At 34.5% G+C, this 22903-nt stretch overlaps 2 protein-coding genes across 2 annotated transcripts in view; one reads left to right on the forward strand and one right to left on the reverse strand.

Moving 5' to 3' along the window:
* LOC128995868 (uncharacterized) overlaps positions 1–22903 on the forward strand; it is a 97450-nt gene that overhangs the window by 1122 nt on the left and 73425 nt on the right. The gene's annotated exons all lie outside the window — the stretch shown is intronic.
* LOC128995869 (rho-associated protein kinase 1-like) lies at positions 7025–9138 on the reverse strand. Its single transcript, XM_054420895.1, has one exon. It carries the CDS (start codon positions 9132–9134, stop codon positions 7125–7127), a length of 2010 nt encoding a protein of 669 aa, XP_054276870.1. The 5' UTR covers positions 9135–9138; the 3' UTR covers positions 7025–7124.

Raw genomic sequence — 22903 nt, forward strand, 5'->3', positions numbered from 1 at the left:
GAACAACTTCATAGCATTGTCTCTTTGTCAACTTCTATTGTGTTGCTCAAGTTTCCCATTATTTATCAGCAATGGAAATGTTTGAAGGAGATTCCTGCCTAGAAATGTTCACTGAATAGGCTATCATAATCAAAGTTAGACTATTTTTGTGTTGATCAAAGTGTCGGCACAATAGACAATTAATTATGTAAGTTAGGCTACATTCTTAGATTAATATAAGGACTATTGCAAATTGCGATAATTTAATTTTCAAATTAGGTATGTTTTTATGTTAATTGCTATTTCTGGGCAACTTAAGTTTGGCATAATGAATTTTAATTGTTTTCCTACAAAATGACGGCGTTTAGTATCACTACTAGTAGGTAGCCTAAGTGTTGGACAGTTGTATTACAACCTCAAAAAGATACCAGCAGGTGTACCTTACTATACTTACTGCTGTGGCTACTGGTACCCTTAATGGTAGGCCTACTTGGACTCCCAAACATTTTGCATCTTACCTATTTTATTATTAATCTCACATCTTTTCTTTTTCATCTTTTCTTGTAACAGCAGTGCTCTCGTAGGCTATCGTATTCGTATATATTAGGGTTTCAGCGGAAATATTGTAGGATTTGAGCTTTTGTAGTCCTCACCTCGAATAAAATCCAACTTATTGTGCACCTCTGTAGTAAATCACATCTATTGCGTGTTTAACCTAGGTATACTGTAGTGCCTACTACATTAGGTACTGTCCTGTAACAATATGTCTCGTCATACCGTTAATTAACCCAAATGCTGTTAGTTCAAAAATTATCCTATTTAATTAATTTCAACTACCGGTAACAGTACTACATAGCCTAACTATCAAAATTTACACTACACTACACTACTGTACATAAATTGAATAGCCTACATTTTGACTGTCTAATGATTGACGCTATTTTGTACCAGCCCAGATGTTAACATAAAGACTTAGACTTGCAGAGAACTCTATTCAAATGATGAAGTTTGATCAATTTTGCGTTATATAATTGACTATTGGATACTGAAGTAGATCTATATGGACCAGTTGTTGCCAATTTTTGTATTAAAAAAGAACGTAGGCCTAGTTGTGTGAGCAAGTCACAGAATGCGCTAGTGTCTAGAATTCTTTTTTATACCTTATTTTTTGTTGCTGACCTAGTTCATGGGTCATAACTGTTGCTATATAGCTCACTATAAGTCATTCCATAAGTTTTACTTGGAAAAGATGTTTGTGTATTCGACAGAAGATCAGCGCAATCTGTCGGTAGCTCACTTCAATTACGACGATTTTGATCAACAATCTGGCTACAAATTTAACATGGGGATAGAATGTCTAATATCTTTTACGGTACAAAACTTAAATGCAATCATAAAATGATTTTATTGTTGTGTATAGTTCTAAAAGGAGACGCATCCTGTCCATGATTAATCCAAGTTATATCAGTCCAAAGATGCACGCCACTGGTATTTATAAACGTAACTTCGGGTGGTAATCCGGGAAGTCAAAATAAACAAGGCTCTTGATGCTGATTCCTGTACGTATCTCAATCTATAAACGGTTCCGTGCCTATCTGTGCGGTGTGCAATATTGTGATGTAACGGAAAGTGTACAGTTTTTTTGCGGAAGCGCATTAACTTGTCTGAGTTGTTGAAAATAACTTTGAATATAGGTATGTAAGGTTTGGTTTGAATTTAGCTTTAGCGATTGGGTTTGCTTATACATAAAAACTAAAATAGTCAACATCGGTGTTCGATTAGTTTACAAATCATGCATAACTTAAACAAGTTATATTGTATGGCAGACTTTCATAATTTTACCATACACGCTATACAATAAAATTGAAAACTGAGATTTGCTAAAATATATGTTAAGATTTGTGATAATTTGGCTGAGCCAAACCGGGAACGTGAAACCTGCCAAAGAGGTGGGAAGAATGTGATCGTGGGTCTAACCACAGAAAACATACTACTATAACCGGTCTAACTATGAAAATTAAGAACATATAGCCCACATACAATCTAATATTTTCCCCAAAAAAATAATTGTTTATCAACATGCATTTTGTGATTTTTAACTTAAGTAGGTTCCATAGAATAATATTTATGATTTTCATTTATTTATCATTGATATTTCAGGGAATATTTTATGTTTATATTTAATGCAATTTAGAATTTCTTTTGCAATCCAAGTATTTTTCAAAATAAGCTTTTTTCAGAACATAGGATCGTATTACCCTATGTCTACTGAAATTATATTAAAGTATTCTCAGACGCTAAAATACACAAGAGACTAATAATTTTCAAAACATTTGTTTATTAATACAAAATTGAGGGATAACTTACAATTATGAATCAGAAGTTAATTTGTTAACTAAATTATTGCAAACCCTCTTTGGGCTGGATATCTCCATCGATATACGAACTCCTACTAGTAGTAGTTAGTATATCGATGGATATCTCAAAATGAAATGCTACACTAATCAGAGATCCACTCCCGTCCTGTTTGGGTATCGACAATTTGTTCCGATAACCGAAGTGTCTACAGCGCACTAATTCCTTATCAGTACCAACAACTCACTGATATAAATGTCTGTAGTTTGATGTAATCTTGTCTATTCCCGCTGTGTGACTTGGGTTGACATCTTGTCGATGTTGTTACTGTCTGAGTTATTGCTATGACTGAGTAATTTTGATTACAGTACGCATTGATATACATAGACAATGTGGTGGGTTCGAATCTTCGTAGACGGTTACTTTTCTATTCTCCAATATTATCACCGGTTCAATGAGTAGGTAGTGTAGCAGGTGTGGATTGCGAATCCAATCTGATATGAAGTCCAACCCCCCAGGGCGGTATACGTTTTTGTTTTAAGCCTTTTAAGACGTACTCTCAGTTTGTAGAAGCGTCCTGTTATATCAAATAATACAGTACGGCATAGGTACATTTTACCGTTTCCTTAAAGCACATTTTAATAGTAAACAACTTTTGAATTTGGAATTATGTAATTAAAAAACGCCCTACTTTGTCTTCATATTTGTACCAACAGTTTGTTAGATTTTTATGCTAGAACCAACTTTGGTGAGAAGTATTGTCATTCAACTATTGTTATATGAATAACTTTAAAAATACATTCTGAAGAACACAAACAGTTCAGACATGATTTTGTAAAAAACATTAACAAAAAAGTTAGATTAAGCTTGGTAAAATGTACCAAGCTTAATCAAAGTTGTAGGCTAACTCATTAATATGTGACTGTTTATTTGTTTAATATTGACAATTTATTTGCTCAGTTCTCAAATCGGACCAACTACACGAATGAAAGATATAGGCCCAAGATATATATTATTTTATCTTTTTATTATTCTCAATTTGGATAAGTTTTCTTCCGTAGTTATCTTGTGTTAAGTTTTGGTTGTCATTAGACCTGGAAACTCAATATTTTGTGCGTCTAATGCAAGTTATAGCAATGTTACCATACAATAACACAGTAATATTGGTATATTCCTTAGAAACTACAGTATTGCATTGGAACGTAAGAAATGTACCTTTTTTCAGGAACTCCCGCTTGTTTTATTTCTAGTGTCCCATTTTATACTAATAAATGTCCGCCTCTCATGTCAAAAACAATTTAGCGATCCCAAATATTTATTCCAAGACTTAGAATCAACGCAATCCAGTTGATGCTACAAAGATTGCTCCATACTCGTGGACAGGTCTAAAGTCAAGAGAGCTGGCGGTATAGTGATCTCTAACTTACAGGGTAAATACCAAGAGTCCGTGTAAGTGTAAGGTGCTATTATTGGACCCATTCGATTCTCTTGTCAATAAACAGTTTTACACGGTTTAACGGTGAATGTCCCTGTTCCAAGTTTGGCGTGTTGTTTGATCTAGATTAGTCTCGTGTCACTCGCGAGTCGTTTATTAGATTCACTCCGCTCGGATATAATATTGTTTCATCTACCGATTATGCTCAACTGCTTTGAACTGTTATTTTCATGCACTGCTTTCATGGAATAGGCGTTTTATACGCTGCACTAACGTGATGTGCGTATATCCGAAGTCAATGTAATATAGGCTTGGATACCCTTGTTGCACCATTGCGAATAGTCTACTGTTTTTTTCTTAACTTTTGATTTTTTTCTTGTTCAGCTTAAAGCTCAGAATGTTCTCATTCCTTCACGTGTATAGGTGTTACAAAAATTCTTAATTTTTAGAATCTGTTCCACCCGATTTAAGGGGTGACTTCAGAATGTTTGAATGGATAAAAGGACCATTGACTTTTATCAAGGGAATTTTACTATCAAGTATTAATCATCTCCATTCATACTTGGCTTAAAATACCTACTTTCGTATGATCGCTATTTCAAAGTAAAGTATTAAAGTATTACCTGAAGTAGGCATCAAATCTATATCAACTTTACAATTTGTCAATAAAAATAACATCAAACATACAAATTAGTAAAAATAACATAGTTGAATGAGGTAATCGCAGAGTATGCAACAGTCTTAAGATTCTATTTCCGCCCAAGTTGTTGTTACTGTTTCAAGTGGAATCGTCGACCTTCTCTTATTGCTATGCACAACTTTACAACACTTGAACACTTATGTTAGTGCCAACTACACCCATCTTGTCTGTCCAAAACAATTGTTGTTGTACATTTCAGGGAAGTTAACTTCGTTTCGCATTCCCTTAATAAATAGGATGAACAGTCTCAATGCACTCTGTACGATGGTTACTCTAAATTGGTATCTTAAAAAAATATTTATTATCATTATCGTCTTAAGTGACTTTTTTAGACTCCAAAAATACATGGCTTGGGGTGGCGAACTACATTTTTCATCGTGTTGCACTATTTTTATGATAATAAATAAACACATATTGAAATTCTCACAGGTTCTACATAATTTATTTAATTAAATTATCGTGAAAATGACTTCCACCAATGGCTGTTGCCGTTGATAATTTTACTTCGTAAAACACAACAATAAATAATTCAAATTACCTACTTACATATTTTTACATCCTAGCTTGTCTAAGTGTATGTAAAGGGACTTATATTGTACCGGAGTATACATTGTGACGTAGGCCTATTGATTAACACCATGAAGTTTAGTTTCGACACATTAGTATTTTATCAATCAGGACAATTTTCTTTGACAATTTCATTTAACTTCAAAGTCAGTTTTGCCCTACAAGAACTACTTTTGCCACGCAACGTTTTTACTGTATTGAAACCTAAGTTTTCGCTGTTGTGAAACTAAAATCATTTCCGATATATTGTGTGCAATCTGCAAGACAGACAGGAACGCCTCCCCTGTCTAGTGCTGTAGGCCTACTCGCACTGTATCGACCAGCCATCTCTGTCGGACAAGTCACGCACTGTGAGGGAGTCTCAGAATTGTGCTCAGATTAAAATAACGACAACATCGCGTTGTCTGGAGACCCCATGAATAAGAGGTTATTTATATCGAGAGTAGTCAATCGGATGAACACTATAATATTACGATTGCGGTACGTTTGTTTTAGTGTGCATTCATTGAGATTTGAAATGTATCTGGTTCGTTTGGACATTATATGGCAATGGAGTTAACAACTGGAAGGATATTTGGAGTGTAGTTTGTGTTCCTAGTTTAGTTGGAGACGTTTTCCCTCTTTGGTGTAAAAATTGTTGGTAAAAAACTATTGATTGTGATAAAATGGGCGGATTCTATTTGGGTAGGTGCATGCGAATACAAGTTTCATAACCCTTTAAAAAGGAAACGCACTTTAAAATGCAGCTGAGTTTGTATGTTACAAATTTTTGTATGGTTAAAGTTTTTGTCTGAAAGTTTTAAAAGAAACATAAGTTATTAGAATTTAAATACCTTAAAAACAGAAAATAAAGATTTTATTAGTGTTTTTGTGAGGATCGGTTAGAATATGACTACTGTACTTCTTACTTATTTCACTTTGGGATAAGGGTGGTACCCCTTGATTCTTGTCCATCAGCCTTTCCGAATCCTAACTGGATACCGGTACCCACATTTTAGGCTCGTTGTCGTCTTTCTTAGCTAGAACTGGACAATCTAGTTTTGAAAAATCACTGTCTTGAACGTATGGGTTATATTGAACAGTGTTACTGAAATTAGTTAAAATCATGAAACATTTATGTATTGAAATTAATTAAGACTTAGCAATTGCCAATTATAAAGGTGTTATTAGATTTTTTTTTATTGTGATACATAAACAATCAATTCATTTTAGCAGAATTGAGTTACACAGCATGGTGATTTCCAGTGTTGTTGCCCGGAAAATCGGACGAAACGTATAAAACTCGCAATTTATTCATTAATCAACGCAGACTGTTGACAAATGTTGTGAATGTATCACAGACTGAAACAGCCGATGTAGGTTGGATGACCAGGGTAGCTGGGTAGTTAGTCATCCCGCATTAGCTTTGGTTGTAACATGTCAGGCCGTCGATCTGAATTAAATTACACCCTCTGTCTCTTGTGTTTGCTAAACAGATATACACTGAATATGCAAATGTTTCACTCGGAGCTATGTTCAGATCATGTTGAAAGGATTCTCTAAGTAAATATTAAAAGGGTGGCATTATACAGGATTTATAAAACTCATTTTTGTTCTCTGAGACTTAAAAGATTTAAGTCATTGCCTCTAGATATTTAATAGTAATAGTCTGATCAATAAAAGGCAGCAGCTTTTTTATCGGTTGAAACTAGATGCAGCTGTCTAAATGGGCTTTAAATTGTATTTTATTCAAGAAACCACTGAGAAAAAGCTAGTAAAAGCGTACCATTCTGCACTCTTATTCAGGTAAATTACGCCAATTTGCATCTCAGAATCGTGTTTCTGTCTCAAAGTAATGGAAAATGTAAATATTAACAATGCAAGTTATTTAATAGTGTTCACAAATTGTACAACAGTATAAGTACGTGAAAATCTGATTGACAGAAATCAGTTATCAAACAGTGAGAGCTGCTTTGGTAGAATATAGCAACTGGTCAAGCGAAACACCACGAGCCAATATAACATTGTTAATAGAGATAATAATATATTAAAATGAGAAAGTTAAAAGGACAATCATTGTTTTCAAACCTAACCTAAGGTTTGGCATTCCTAAATGGTCAGTTGCTTCATTGTTTTCTGCCACATTTCACATGCTGATTGTAACCCCGTCTCAAATCGCTTCTTCATGTTTTCGCATCGCTCTTCTGCTTCCTGTATTTGTTTAGTGAAAGCTACAATCTCACATTTTGCCTCATGAATTTGTTTGTCCTTTTCTTGGAGCTGGACGTTTAGGTTGTCTATCAATCGCTGTCTACTTTCTAGTTCCATTTGGTAGTTGTCTGTAGCATCCGCCAGCTTCCGCGAAGAACACGCCAGTGCTTCAAGTGCTTCGTTCTTCTCTTTCATCAAACCTGTCTTTAACTTTTCCCATTCACTTTGTTTGAGTTGGATTTGTTTTTCAATTTCGTCTAGTTTGGCTGTCTGTTCTGAAGACTGTAGACACTCTTCTTCTAAGTGATCTACTCTACACTTCAATTCTTCTTTTCTCACCTGAAGCTGTTTGATTTTAGAGAGAAACTCTTCCTTGTTTGTTTTCTCAATTGCGAGTAGTTTTTCTGTTTCAGAGAGTTTCCTTTTAAGTTCATTTATATCTGACTCCTTTTTAAGTAGATCGTTCTTTTTCTCTGATATGGTTTTTTGATGACTTTCAATTATTTTCTCCTTTATTAGTGAGGTTTCTTTCTCACTTTCTAGCTCCGAATGAACTCTAGTAAGTTCTGCGCGAAGAAAACAGGTTTGTTTAGTGTTGTCTTGGTTTTGGAAATGTGAAATCTTATTCTCGCAATCGGTTAGCCGTTGTGATTGTAGTTTAATGGTTTCATGAGTCAATTTCAGCTGTTCCTCCTTGGTATCAATGGTGTCTGATTGTCGGGCAATGAGCTCGTTTTGTTTCTTCATCATCTCCGATATATCTTCCAGTCTTGAGTGAAGTGCGTTATTCTTAGTTTCTGAGTTTTGTAAAAGCTGAGACAGTTGTGTCTGTTCATGCTTGCTTTCCTCCAAACGTCTCTGAAGATCTTCCGAATGCTGGTGACCCTGTAACATCCTTTCTGAGAGCCTTTGACAGTGTTCCATTGTTGACTTAAGTTTGTTCTCAGCAGTTGATAGTTTGTCTCTCGTTACAATCAATAAATCCCTTAATTTCCCACACAATACAGTAAGTTGCTTTATCCTCCTGCTATAATCTTCAAGACATCGATTCTTGTTGGAGATTTCTATATTTTTCATTTTAATCTCTTCCTTAAACTTTTTTACCAAACAAAGCAGGTTTTCATTTTGATCCTTGATCCAGCCTGCAGTTCTTTGCAGAGTCAAATATTCATCTCTGTCCATTAACATGTTTTGAACTGTCGTTTGCAACTGGCGTATGTTTTCTTGTGCTTCTTTATTTTTCAGTTTCTCGACTCGCAGCTCCTTAGTTAGTGTTTCGTATTTCAACGGCCACAAATACTCAGCAGATCTAAACTCATTTACACGTCTTTGTAATTCACGTTCAGCCTGTTTCAGTTTTTCCAAAGTGTCTCTTAGTTCGTCTTGCAACATTCGAATAGTATGTTCCGTCTTCTCTTGTAATTCACATTTGGTATTTTTCAATTCGTTTTTCAAACTCTTCACTTGGTTTTCCGCTCTTGCACGTTTATCTTTTTCTTCCCTCAGCTCCTTGAACAGATCATCTTCGTTGGGAGTTTTCTCCACAGGGCATTTCGAAACGTGATTGGAGTGTTGGTAGTTGTTGTTTTGATTGTTGTTTTCTTGGTGCGATGTTGCCAGTTTGGTTATCGCCTGCGTTCCCTTGCTGAGGTTGATGTTTATGTGCTGCAAGTACCTAGAGATGTCGCTGAGTGGTGCTGACGTATTCTCGGGGATGCAGCAGTAACGATGGCTGCTGCTGAACATTGTTCTGCTGCGACTTGTCAACCTGATCGTTGCGCAATTTTGTAGCTTGCTGTTGTGCACGCAGGTCAACTCTCCATAGTCTGCACGTTGTCTTTTGGTGTTCTCCTGTAAGCGTAGGAGATCGTCCAGTTCTGCTTCCAGCCTTCCAAGCCTGTCCTTCATCGAAGGACGCTCTTCAGCCATAGCATTTTCTTTTAACTGAATGATAATAGGTTAAAAGTCAACTAATTTGGCCGATAGAATGTTTGTTTACAATGAAATACAACTGGTAAATAAACTGATTGTTTACCTCATCAGCTGTCAGAGACATCTTTGGTAATCTTATGTTTGGGAAAAATAATAGAAAATTTGACACAGCTGCAGAGTCAATGTTTTGTTTTTACATGTTTTTTTTCACTACGTCACATAGGGTTGTGTTCAGTAAACTTTAACCATTCATATTATTTAACACTCTATGTTTTATTTAATGTACATCTCTTTTCCTTGCAACTAACATGTGTTCTTAATCAAATTAAATTATTCTCTATTGCTAACACATGTTGTGTATCAAAAAGTAAATAAAACAGTGCTTGTTCTCCTATCCCAAAAGTGTGTTCATTTTTTTCTCATCTTATAATCTCCATTTAATTTCATTCTCTACAAAACATTCAGGTTGATTCTATAGTAGTTTTTGCATTAGTATAGTTTGCATGTTTTTTTTATCACAAAAATCACCAATGTGTTTATTTTACTTTTCAAACGTTTATTTCGATGATCCTTTAGTGATAAATGACAAAGCGAAGGATGTTCGATGCGGTAGTGCGAGTCCTCAAACCGTCATCATCGATATTAACACTACATTCTCGCATTATGAGTCAAATGAACGATGAACACACACATTTATTCAGAGATGCCGGCAGTCGCTTATTAGACGTTCGATTGTATTCTAACTAGCGAGGTAATCGCTCAGCGTCGCGTCGTAGAGTATGAACATTGGTGAACATGATCATACACTATCACCGAATAGAGAGTGGTATCAAGTGTTGTATCAGGTATTGTGTTAATGGATTTCGTTACACTTTCATTTTTTTACAAGTTGGAGACAACTATTTTGTTCAGATTACAATCAGGGGTAGTTCATATAACAACTTTTAGCGATGCTATATTTTCGTAACCGATTTGAGCCCTTGAATTATCACCAAATCCATCTTTCTAGAATTAAAACATTTTCTCTTTCTACACAATTTGTTCAATTGTATTCATAGTTCAGATAGTAACTTAGGTGTCTTAATAAAACCTGTCTCTTGTTATAGATCAATTAGACTTGGTATTGTGAAATCGGAAGGTTTTTTACGTGTATTTTATGCTCGTTGAAATTTTCTTCAGTTGGATAGCAAATCTATCAAACAACCAAACAATGATAAACCCAGGGCAAATCAAACCTAGGATTTTTCTGTAATGATGATTTTGCTGAGCACAAATTGATAAATTCACAAACTAGTACCGTGACGGTTTGTAAAAACTCTAGCAATTTTAGTTATTAGGCCTACAAGAATTTTTCTATAAATAAAACCATAGTTTATGAGTTATTTTAGTTTTTTCAGGGATATAGAATTTTATGGTTTTGGTTAAGAAGTAAAGATCAATTTTTATGCTATGCATGTTACGAAACTAGCAGACGAAGTAGTTTTAAAGTAATTGCTTTATCACCTAATTAATAATAACTGCTTGGTACCAATTTAAAAATGCGATAAATTTTAATTGGACGCTGATTATAACCCTGCTAATTAGGTAATCTAAATCTCTTTATGATTTAAAATCAAAGTATATTGCATTTATATGGTATGCAAACATTATAGACCCAAACGTTCGCGTCATTAAAATTCTGCAATACGTTTAAAGTACGTAGGTATTTAAGTTCTACGTTGTGGAAATACTTATATAGGTTGTTATTTAGGTATACCTGGGATTTGGAAATCCTTGTCCCTTTTGTCCATTTGTTTCCCCTCACCTAGACAAGTTTTGTATGCACGGTTTTTTTTTATTATCCTTCCTCTGGTCTTTGTTTGACTTAGAATCCTCGCATTTGAGAGTCAATCTTGAAACTTGGTATGATTTATAAGTTTGTTAAAGACCATGGTCCGTTTTGAATTTTACGTTTCAAACTTTGACCATTACGGATCTTTTAACTTTACAAATCATCTGTCTAAATGAAAATGATCAAAGATCCACAGTATTTGAAAGGGGAAATAGCAGACATACGCAAAAATACAGGGATAGCTACGCAATTCTTATCATTTTTTCATATAAAATATATTTGTTTTGGTGCAATGAACTAATATATAAAACCGTACCAAAGAGTTCCAGGATTCCCTGGGTAGTGCTCGCCTTTAAATATGAAGGTTTCTGGTTCAATTTCGCAAGGAGCGATTATAGATTCAGACGCCATTTGTCATGTATATATGAAGCTAACAACAAGTCGACGTTATAATAGTATAGTAACTAGTATAGTAGATAGTAACTAGACCAGGCTTTGAACCGTTCCCTGCAACACTAAAAAAATGACGTAGAAAACACAAATAAAACTATGTATCAATTAGAAAAACGTAAATGTTGTCGTTTTTGACATTGTAACGTTAACTAACTAACGACTACAAGGATGAAGTCAACACGGTGGTCCCCCCCTTGCCCCTCTGCCCCCCTCGTCACTATCTAATTGACATTCTGGGCCTGTTTAGCAACTAGGGTCCCATTATCTGTTAGGCGAGCACTAATCGTTCGACAACACTCTACTCGAAGTTTCCTGTCTCATAATCACCACGCTAGATCTATGTCACGAGTGACTTTACGAATATTGTTAAATATTATCAGTTGTCTCATAATTACCATGCAGCTTTTTGTATCAAATTAAGTTAAAGTTTGTAAGTTGTCAAGTATTTAGATTGTTGTTTGAAAATCTAAATCTATTCAAGAGAGCGATGTATTGGATTAGCGATTAGCGGATGCACGAGACTTGGGCAGCTCGACCGTAAATTCAATTTCCTCCGTTAGCCGACGTAATGTCGTGTCCCGCACTGTAAAGCCCGGCGCTTAGTAGTTTCTAAGTTAGTCTAATGGTAAACCGAAACTTCCAATGAGAAGAGCAGTGTAAAATTTAACTTTTATGAATATAAGCCCGATGTAAACGTTTATTTGGACATTTATTTAAAGATCCATTTATTACCATTATTGTTAACATTCATTTTGAGGCTTACATAAAATTCGGTAAACTAAACTTGCAGTTGGTTCAGAGGAGTTCAATGTAAAATTCCGAGCAAATCTTGTGAGAATATATGTATATATGTATATGTATATGTGTATATGTATATGTGTATATGTATATATGTATATTGTAAGAATATTTGTAAGACTCACCAGGCTTCAAATACACCTACCTTCGTTTTCGTGGTTGGTTGATTCCGTAACATATTGGTGAACTATGACTTAAATATTACCAAAAGCTACTCTATGCCATATAGTATTGTAGACTACAATACATTTGAAGATGACACTTATAGATAGGAATATCGTTTTAAAGATCCGGGCAAATTTGGAGAAGATTTAAATATTGTTCTCTACTTTGCTTGAATCAAGAAAGAAATCAGTTATAGTATTATTTTACTTTAAATAAATTAAGATATTAAATGGAAATTGAAGCACATTACTAGTCTATTGGTAAAGTATTGCAAAATTTTAGATTTGTTATGTGAACAGTTCAACAAATCATAGGTAGGTACTGAATATTAGTACCAAATTAGTTACAACAATTTGCAGTTTGAATGTTGTATCATTATTAGGTAATAATGCATGATATTGTAATACCACCTGCAGAGTTATTGTTCTCAACAAGCGACTACAATTAATATTGTGTGTATTGCATTCGTACATGTATTGTACTATAGTGATATTAATCTAATTTATTGCTATAGAGATCTATTTGACACGTTACTATATTTAGTTACCAATTTCTCGTTCTGCAATAAACTGCCCAAGTAAAAACTGTCCATGTAGAATTGATATAAAGTAATTTATTTAGTAAAAACCAAAAACCCGTTGTACTAACTTATGATTTAGAAAACATTAAAATTTCCTTGTATATTTCCTAGTTTACACATGCTATATTGTCCCAATCGAACTTATAAAAGCTACGCTTTTTCTACTGTATTTACGAAAGCATTGTGAACTTATAACTTGTGTAAAAGCTTGTTTTGTTACATACTGTAAGCAATGTGTGGGTGTGGAATCGACTGGTTTAACATGAATTAACAAGTTGTTGAGAGTAAAATTAATTCGCTAACTTAAAAAAAGGTTTCACAGTCAGTATGCACGAGTTTAATTGACATACATGCGGAACTATATTTTTAACCTAGGAAACTAAGTCGAGATACGAGATGAATGTGAAGGGAGATGGTCTAAATACGGTTGTGAGATGCTCTTTCAGCCGCTGGCCTGGGCTCAATCGATAACGGCACAGTTTTGCCGAGTGTCGCTTCGCTAACAAGTTTAGTTCAAAAACCACACTTTTAGGCCGTCTCGTCTCTATGCGGGGCTTCACCGGTCACACTCACACATATACAGCACTTCATTCATCTGTCAATGTGTAGTACTACACTACTATGGTCACGTGACTACTAGTGCATGGCTGCAGTTATATAAGTGCACCGCCGTACGCCACGTCCCGGTTTTCCTAAAGCACACTGCACACTGAGCTCTCAATCAGCATCAATCAAAATTTTTAACAATAATGGTCCGGTTCCCGGTTTGATTACTCGATGGCGCGACCGCTACCTACAACGAACCCAGAAATGTCTGGAAGTCGTGGATTTGCGTCTCGGAGCCGTCTTAAAAAATCTGCTCTACTCCTGGTGGAAATTAGGTACTCCTGCTGACTGGATAAAGCAAAGACCAGATTAATAAGGATTTGTTGGAAGATCAATGTTTTTTGTCGTTTCCTTACAACAAACGTTATTTGACTTTTACTAGCGTTATTAATTAAAGATATACAATGGTTTAATCGTACATTTCCCAGTGAGGGAATGCTTTCATTGGCTAACAGCTGACCACCATTTATGATTCTTGGTGAAAATAGGTGGAAATGCCGTTTACACACCAAACTACACTCGAGATGAAATAAAAAGGTACAAAAGGTCGAATCGGAGGATTTTGCTATTCACCAGAACCTGTACAAAGAGTATGCTTAGCTGTTACATGTTTCGGGATAATTAGTTTCTGGCAACCCTAACAATTGGCAGCACTGAGTATCGCGGATTGGCCAAGTTTGCCGGCTTTGGTTTAACTGACAACTTTTGATCTCTAATTGTGCCGCAGTATTATTATCATTACACCGAGAGTTGAGACTAATCGACTGTGTGTTTACAATGGTACATTGAATGCATTGATTCAACATTGTAACGTTGTGAAATACAGTACTGGGTGATCTTCGAAGACGTTACTACTTAGTGGCAACTATTGTTATACAATTTTGTCATAGTTATATTTTAATCCGTAAAGGAAGTAAGAATAAACTGGTCGAGGACATTTAAAAACTGGTTTTGATTAACTTAAATCATATCGTTGTTTATATTTGTTGGGTTCATTATTATGTACTAGGATTATTATTGTGCATTATGACCATTAGTATCTCAAAGTCAAGATAGTAGCTTTAAGACTGTAGTGCAAAGTGTTGTATTAGCCAAGGTTGGACATTGGATTGTAGACACATTCTACAGAAATCAGATAAGATACAAAAAGATATACTCCAATCATCGGACCAGTCAAGTAAAACTATTTTCTACAGTCGATTTAAAAAACTCAATTTTCTCTTCTGTATCTTCATCCATTTGCGAAGAAGGTGTGAGGAAAGTAGGGTTATTTGGTATCTTAGCAAATGTTGACCCTATCGTGAGGGCGGTACGGCAGAGTTACCTCAGTAGTATGTAGTGTGAACACTCCGCGGTGGCGCATAATATACAATGTTTACACCGGCGCGGCGCGGCGAGCAGTGCGTGTTGGTAAACATACGCTGGTAAATCTTGGATAGCCACAATAAACACAGACACCTGTATCGTCTTTGTGGATAAACACAGACATTAGCAGCCGGGGGCTTAAGATAACTCGGTTTTTGCAATAAAGCTTTGATGGCACTTATTTGCCAAAATTAAGTAATATTTAAGCATTTAAAATATTTATACCTTACCTTACCTCCTTGGCCGCTCAAACCTAAGAAGGTTTTTGGCCTCGCCAACAAGTTGCCTCCACTGCTGCCGATCTGCCGCCATGTCAAGAGATGCCCCCACTCTGCGTAGGTCCTTCTGGACTTGGTCTCTCCATCTCAACTTCGGTCTTCCTAGCGGGCGAGTGCCTCGTGGCTGCCCATTGGCGATCTTCTTAAGCATACTTTCTTCTTCCCTTCTTTCTACATGGCCTGCCCATCTCAGTCGTCTACTCTTCACTATGGCTACAATGTCCGGTTCTTTGTACAGTTCTTGGAGCTCTTGGGTTTTTCTTATTCGCCACATACCTTCTTCATTTATAGGTCCGAAAATCTTCCTCAAAATTTTGTTCTCAAAAATAATAAGTTTGTTTTAATGATTTTTAGTTAATGTCCAGGTTTCCGAACCATATAAAAGGACTGGTTGAATTAAAGTTTTATAGATTCTTAATTTTGTGTTTTTGGATGGTATTTTTGAACTAAATATTTTTGATACGCCCCAGAAACATTTGGTTGCTGCAATCAGTCTCTTTTCTATTTCTGTTCTTCTTTTGTTATTCCAGTTAACTGAGACTCCGAGGTATTTAAATTCGTTTACTCTTTCAAAATTATAGTTATTGACCCTAAAAGGTTCAGCTCCTTCAATTTATAAAACAATTAAATCCAAAATACCAGTCACACCCATCCATCATCAGGCCTCATGATTATAAATTACACCCAAGCGGAATTGATCGCAATTGTAACATCATATAATATTTATGACGTAATTGTTCTTAGTATCAGAATATGGACATTGGAAAATGGTTAAGAGACGTATTTTATTAAATCCTTACAAAAACTATTTAATCATGCATTTCGCCGGATTTTGTCCGAAGATGGCGTAGGCCTACTTCAGTTCAAGAGTGTGGTGCCAACATATACAGTGCCGTTTAAAAATCTAGTGGATGTCCGGCATTTACTTTCATTGTAAATAAAGCAATCTTTTTTGAATGAATTATTTAAGTGCACCTATCCGCTAGTAGGGTATATTACTGTTAGCGAATTTCCCATATAGGGAATAAGCTATTACCGTAGTACTCATGGTAAGACCTGGACGCGGGACCGATTTTTTTTCGTTTTGAGGTCCCTAGAGGCCAAAAACACCATCCGTTCAAATTCATATATATATATGTGTGTCCGTTAGCACGATAACTCGAGCAAAAATGATCCGATTTTGATGAAATTTGGTACAAACGTGTAAACCTACGTTTATTCGAACGAGTTCGCGATCCAGCATGATCGGACCATGGGAACGGGGGTTTACGGGGTGTTTTATGGGGTAAAAATAGGTTTTCCCATTTTTGACCAAAAAAACATAAAATTTAACAATTTCTTTCCAAACCATTTTGTAGAGCTTAAAAAAACAAATAATTTAGTATATTGAAGCGTTATTATGCGCCTAATGGTTACGGAGAAAATTCAAAAAAATTGTAAATTTAAAATTCCCATGTTATTCTTATGGAGAATAAGTAAACTGTTGAAGTTTGCTTGTTTATGAACATATTTAGATCAAATTTGGAAAACGTTTTTATTTCTTACTAACTATTAACATTTTACAAAAAAACAGTTTTACCCTCCCTGATGCAGCAAACATAAGTACTTGTTAAACTAATTCTATTTAAATTGGGAATAAATGTTATATTTTTAAGTAGACATTTCAGTGTAAATCAAATCAGTCAAATGGAAATTCGCTTAGTCTGCAGGTTTGCTGCGGCGGGGGTATTTATTTGTTTTTTTATATCCTAGAGTTGTAGATATAGTATTTCACATTAATATTGTTCATAAATAAGAAGTTGTACATTTGTTGTATTAGTTCATACAGTAACGCCCTTATGTGTATGCATAGGAGTTAAGTTATTTTGGGATGTACATACAATTAATTGATTGTACAGACAACAGAGTGATGTCAATGAAAGAATCCGTATTCGTAGGTAAATTATTTAATTCGAACTTATAAACAACAGCATAGCATGTAAGCGGGTAAAAATTTGAAGATGCAAATGTATTATTATTATTTACGAAACTTAAAAATGACAAACCAAAATTCCATCACACTTCAGTCCATACAGCTTATCAAGGGAAGAATAGTGCGAACTATTTTTACGACTGCGGCAAGATCGTAATTCTTTTGATGGGCGCGCTTTTATGATTTAATTGGACTGTAAACAATTCAACTACACGAGTCATAAATTATCACTCATCAGCGCCGCTACTTGCTGGTCTGTTTAGATTGAGCCTGCACACTGGGCTCACAAAGTGATTAACATGTTATGGGTATTCATACATCCGTGACTTGTTTTAGATTAATATTCAATCATCAAATCTGTATTCAAGTCGTTAAACCATTTAAGTCCTGCCATATAATATGTAATGATGATCATCCTATGGGCTTCACAGTATGAGACTGCAACGCACACAAAATTGATCAACTGAAAATTCCCAGTTAAACTTTCAATAAGTAGTACCTAGTAGTAGTATACTTACAAAAAATAAAGAAAGGACTAGAATTTACGTTAACTGAAAAAAATGAACTGATTGAAAACAAGTTTCAATGCAAACTTGTTCCTGACGAAAATGAGCTGATTACACTAAGTTTAAAAAGTCTATAGCATGCAACTGAAGTTTTAACAAAATCAAATAATTTTGAAGTATTTCATAAAAATTGTAAAGAATGGCCAACTAAAGAGAATATCAATTTAATATAACGCGAATATCATTTGAGGCCAATAAAATGGAAACGGTTAAACAGACAACGCGACCATTTATTGATTTGGTTAATTCGTGATCAAATAATTCGGAAATCTTGAGACACAACTTTCATAAATTGTTAAATTAACCTAAAACAAAGGTATGGAAAATAATTATTCCAATTTGTAACCATTAGCCCACTAATACAAAAGCACATACATTAGTTTTCCTTGAATATGTCGAATTGCGAGTGGAAGAAAGAAGAAATATTTCACTATAGTGGTTGGTCGTCGAGTGGGCAGGTTGGCTATTGATTGTCTGCTCTCGGGTGTTCAAATGGCTTATTGTTGTTTTGGTTCCAGCTATGAGTAAAAAAATAAATCATTTAATCTATACGAACACAATAAATATAGTATAGTGCACATGCTAGTTTATTGTTTTTGATAAATACAATAAATACGTTTACAATAAATTCAATAAAGATTGCTAGGTTGTGTTTAAACCCCCCAATTCTCAAGTTCTAAATGCTATTCTCAAGTATGTATGACTCGCCAAATAAATTTAAATAAAATAATCTTTACTGTTGCAATTGTTTGAACTTGGTTCAGTGTTTTCTATACTAATCTCCAACAACCAAGTAGTCAAGGCCCGCCAAATTGTCATTCGTATGCTTATTTGTTAAGAAATATCACTCATGAATTGATCGAAATTCACAATTGAATCATGCTGAGAAGTTCGCCTTTTATGAAACATTCGTCTATTCGTCTTGGTCACTTAATAAGTGCACCATGTGTGTGGATAAACCAACGATTACGGATTTGATGTAATATGAACTGTCTTGATGGAGGTCAGAATCTATACAGTGAAAATAACAAAACAATATCGCATAAATTACCAAAATACATGTGGGACAATTTCACTATTATTAGATTGGGACGAAGAAATTGCCAAGGAATAATCACAATCGAGAGAATTACCGATGTGTCCTACAACGGGCAAAATAAACAAGTAAATAGTATGTGTAGTAAATATGTCACACAGCATGGCTCAATTTAATACAAGCATAAATGGAAATATGTAATAATATGAGTCACCTATTCAAGAGTTTTAAATCCCAAACAATATAAGTTGTGAGTTAAATAGAACAACTATTGTGTTTATACGACTTTCTGGACGATCTTGGCACAACTACAAATCCCATTCTACTAATGAGAAGTGAATGCGAGCAAATGTACATTCTACTTTACTGGTGTATCTAAAGTAAAGACCGGTGTATCTGCCACTGGGGACTGAATGAGTTTAACAACTTTTGTCCATTCAAACATTGTGGATTAAGGGATCGCGTAGAATTTCGCGTAGAAAATACCTATGAAACGTTACAGTCAAGTGTTATGAGTCGATGGGATTTTTGACTGATGATGTTCAGTTCCCGCCCAAATTTGACCATCGAACCGAAGTATTTCTCTATTTAGTATCCGTGGTAAGCTAACAGTAAATAATCACCAGTGTAGTATGTTTATAAGCAAACAGCAATCTGTAGAGGTCACAACCCGCGATAGTGCTGCCATCTGCCCTGATCATGGCATCGTGAACCTCATATCAGCGAACTTTGCCTCGACAGACTTTAATGCCACTATGGTGAAACTGCAGTCCCAGTGAAGCATATACTGTAACTCTGACTGGAACAACCTTTAGAGTGGTCAAGGCTTGTAAGGTTTCAGAAAAACATAACATTTGGTATAATATGTATTTTTATCACTGTGAAAAAATATTTGAAGTGAAGCGTGCACACCTCTTTTGGGGCATCAACTAGGCCTAGTATAAACTTCAACCTCTGTTTTCCGCGACTTTAATTTTTTTTTATATATATATAGGTTCTTATAACTTTTTAACTATTACAGCTATATGAATTAAATTTTTACCACACATTGTTTATACTATAAATCAACTTTCTGTGCATGGATATTGTAATTGGGTTAATAAAAGTACATGAAAAAAATTATAAAATTTTATTACCTATACATTTTTCTAAAACTTATTTTTGAAGTCATAACTTATAAACTAATTGAGAAAATAATATAAGTATGCACAGAAAGTTTGTACTTTCTTTGCTCTTTAAAATGAGATATCAAACAATAAAATTGGTTCAGTAGTTAAATAGTTATAAGAGATTTTAAAAAACCCCATTTTTTTCCGCCAAAAAACTTTAAAAACTCCAAAAGTATGTAAATTTTGTTTTCTTACTTTAACAACAGTAAATCTTTTTCTAAGACTAAATGAACTTAAAAAAGTATATATGATAATTTTTAAAAGGATTTTTTTAAATCACTAGTTTCAGTAGCGACTCCCCTTAACTAAATGCAACAGTTCGTTTTGGATTGATTAGCCTAGGGAACGTTTATATGAACTAATAAACAAGGTTTGAATGATCTGGTTGCTGTCAAAATGGACCCATGTAGTTTGAATGACTACAGATGTTCCGTGCTGCAAATTGAACACATTAACAACAAAACAAACCATTTAAAATACTGATCAAGCTTAAGTCCAAAGGATATTGAATTTATAAGGGAATAGGCCTATAGTTCAATCTCTGCTATAAAGCTGTATTTTTTTCGCTTACAATCAGTTTACAGTCACTAAGCATTACCATCGATAAATAAAATTAACGTGACTATACACACATTTGTTGGTTGGTTAGAACACTTTGAATGAGAGTAGTTGGTTAACCATTCAGGCAAGGGGTGTAAGGGTGTGGTAGTGACCACTGAGCACCAGAGACTGTGTAAACAATGGTGTTTTAATTGTCACACTCTGCAAAAGATTTGCATACATTTGACTTTGTCGGTTTGCAAACAATTAAGTCGGATGTGAATATCTCTTTTACCTACGACCGTTTTATTAAAGTAGCCGTTTCAGTTCAGTTCTTTTTTGAAAAGTTTCACTTAACAGCATTGTTTACTTTCATAACAGCATAGTGTTACTCATAACAACACGGGTAACGGAAAAAATAGGTTCAAGGATTGAGAGAGAAGAAGTAAAATTGTAACGATTCGAACTTTAACTAGTCAGCTGTTTAGGCCAATTTAATTGTTGAGGGGTGCAATTAGTGTTTAGTACAATGTTTCGTTGCACCCATTGCACCTCTGTTAGTGGCAATAAAAGGTTGTATACAAAAAACATAACCTCTCTTAGAAGTTATGAGTGATTTTTTGTAATTAAATCATTGTCGTAGGTAAAGTAGTGTACGCAACTCGCGTAAATAGTGTAAAAAACTACTACTTGCGACACGAGTAGAAAATTTAAAGTTTGAGCCTTGCGTAAACTACTATTTAATTTGTTTGCTAAACCTGTCATGGCGTATAGTTAGCAATTTTGTCGCAAAATAGAAGGAGCTTAAAACAGAGGCGGTTTTATTGGGACAAAGTCCTAAGTCAAAATAATATCATAACCTCAATATGCTTATACCATCCTTGTGTAAGTTTACACTGACCTATGTCAAAACTGTGTCAATGACATATTTTAATGTAAGCAAAACGTTTTTATATAGTTTGTGCCAGACAACTGTAATGTTTGTAAATATTTCCATAGTATACAGCTGTAAAGAATTAACTGTAGCAGTTCATCAATGATAATGTTGTTTACGTTTACAGATTGTCATGAGCTGAAGCCAATCCAAAATTTGACCAACTACCATTACTCATCTGGCACTAGCCTGTCCGACGACCTGAATATTGCATTGGGCCGTTGTTGGCTTGAATACATTGTGCGAGTCTGAAATTTTATTTGATCGTAATGTCTAAATTGGTCTAAATCATGAATTAAATAGGGATGCTCTTAAATGATGATTTTTACAATTTAATTGCTTCAATGTAATTTGTTTGAAGCTTTATGTACGTGAAAAAAACATTTAATAAAAGATAGCTAAATTTTAAACCAGCCTTAAACCCATTCTAGCATTAGTTCATGTCTTGTAAAGTGTTTTACCGCGTTTGGATGGAAATAGTAGACCATATTTCATCACTAGGGCCTAAAGTAAGCTCAACTTGAAGATGGAAAAAAGCGTTGAAATTGTAACAGACGAAATTTGTTGTTAAACTTCACAATTCTTTTACATAAAATTTACATAAATAAATGTTTTATATGGTTTATCTTGGTAAGTTAGCCTCCAAATTTATTTACATCCTATTTAGATTCTAGAAATAAACAGATGTTACAGATTTATCAAGTTATTTGGCCTGGTTTCGGTCGTTTGGACCTGGAGAGATGCATGATATTACTCTGCCAACTCAATAGAAAAAACAAGTTCTATTTACTATAATATTTTTTTTTAATTTTCGTTAAAATGTAATATTGTTACACCACCAACTTAATATCAATAAGGAAATTTTTTGTAGTAAAATATATAATTAATACAATGATTTGAATAATATCGTGATACTTTTTCATATCGGCAATATTCAGTTCAATCAATTTATTATCCAAAGCGAAAAAAAAATTAAGCTCATGTCCTCGACTCCAGTTTACATTTTTATGGCTTAGGGGTCAAAATAACTTTTTAGCAACTGTGTACTAAATTAACTGCAGAACGTTTGATATGTTCGACATGAACTAAAATTACGTAAATTGATTTCATTGTAGTGGCGTTCAATAAACCCGATTCCTGTGAAATTAATTTACTGTACAATACCTCTGAAGCATTAGGATGACTAATAAATTATGATCACTAATTGACCATTAGTAACCATACAACATTTTTAAGCTTAAATTATGTACCACAAGTTTTTTCAAAAATATTTTATCGTACGACCTTAAAAAATCTACGAGGGAACTTTAAGTAAAACCAAACTGTAAAAATTTATGTTTTATGGTTATTTTATATGTTACTTTTTGACGAAACTATGAATATCGAGGCCGACACGGCAAGGTCATTTTTTTAGAAAATCCTTTTTTAGTTAATAAATTTGAGCTTCACTAA

This window comes from Macrosteles quadrilineatus, unplaced genomic scaffold (genome assembly GCF_028750875.1).
Source record: "Macrosteles quadrilineatus isolate MER2022 unplaced genomic scaffold, UCM_ALF_1.0 Scaffold_5__1_contigs__length_97177068, whole genome shotgun sequence".
Classification (NCBI taxonomy): domain Eukaryota; kingdom Metazoa; phylum Arthropoda; class Insecta; order Hemiptera; family Cicadellidae; genus Macrosteles; species Macrosteles quadrilineatus.

What these genes read in the sequence shown, in the direction of transcription:
- LOC128995869 (XM_054420895.1), bottom strand. Translation starts at nt 9,134, where the DNA reads ATGAAGGACAGGCTTGGAAGGCTGGAAGCAGAACTGGACGATCTCCTA.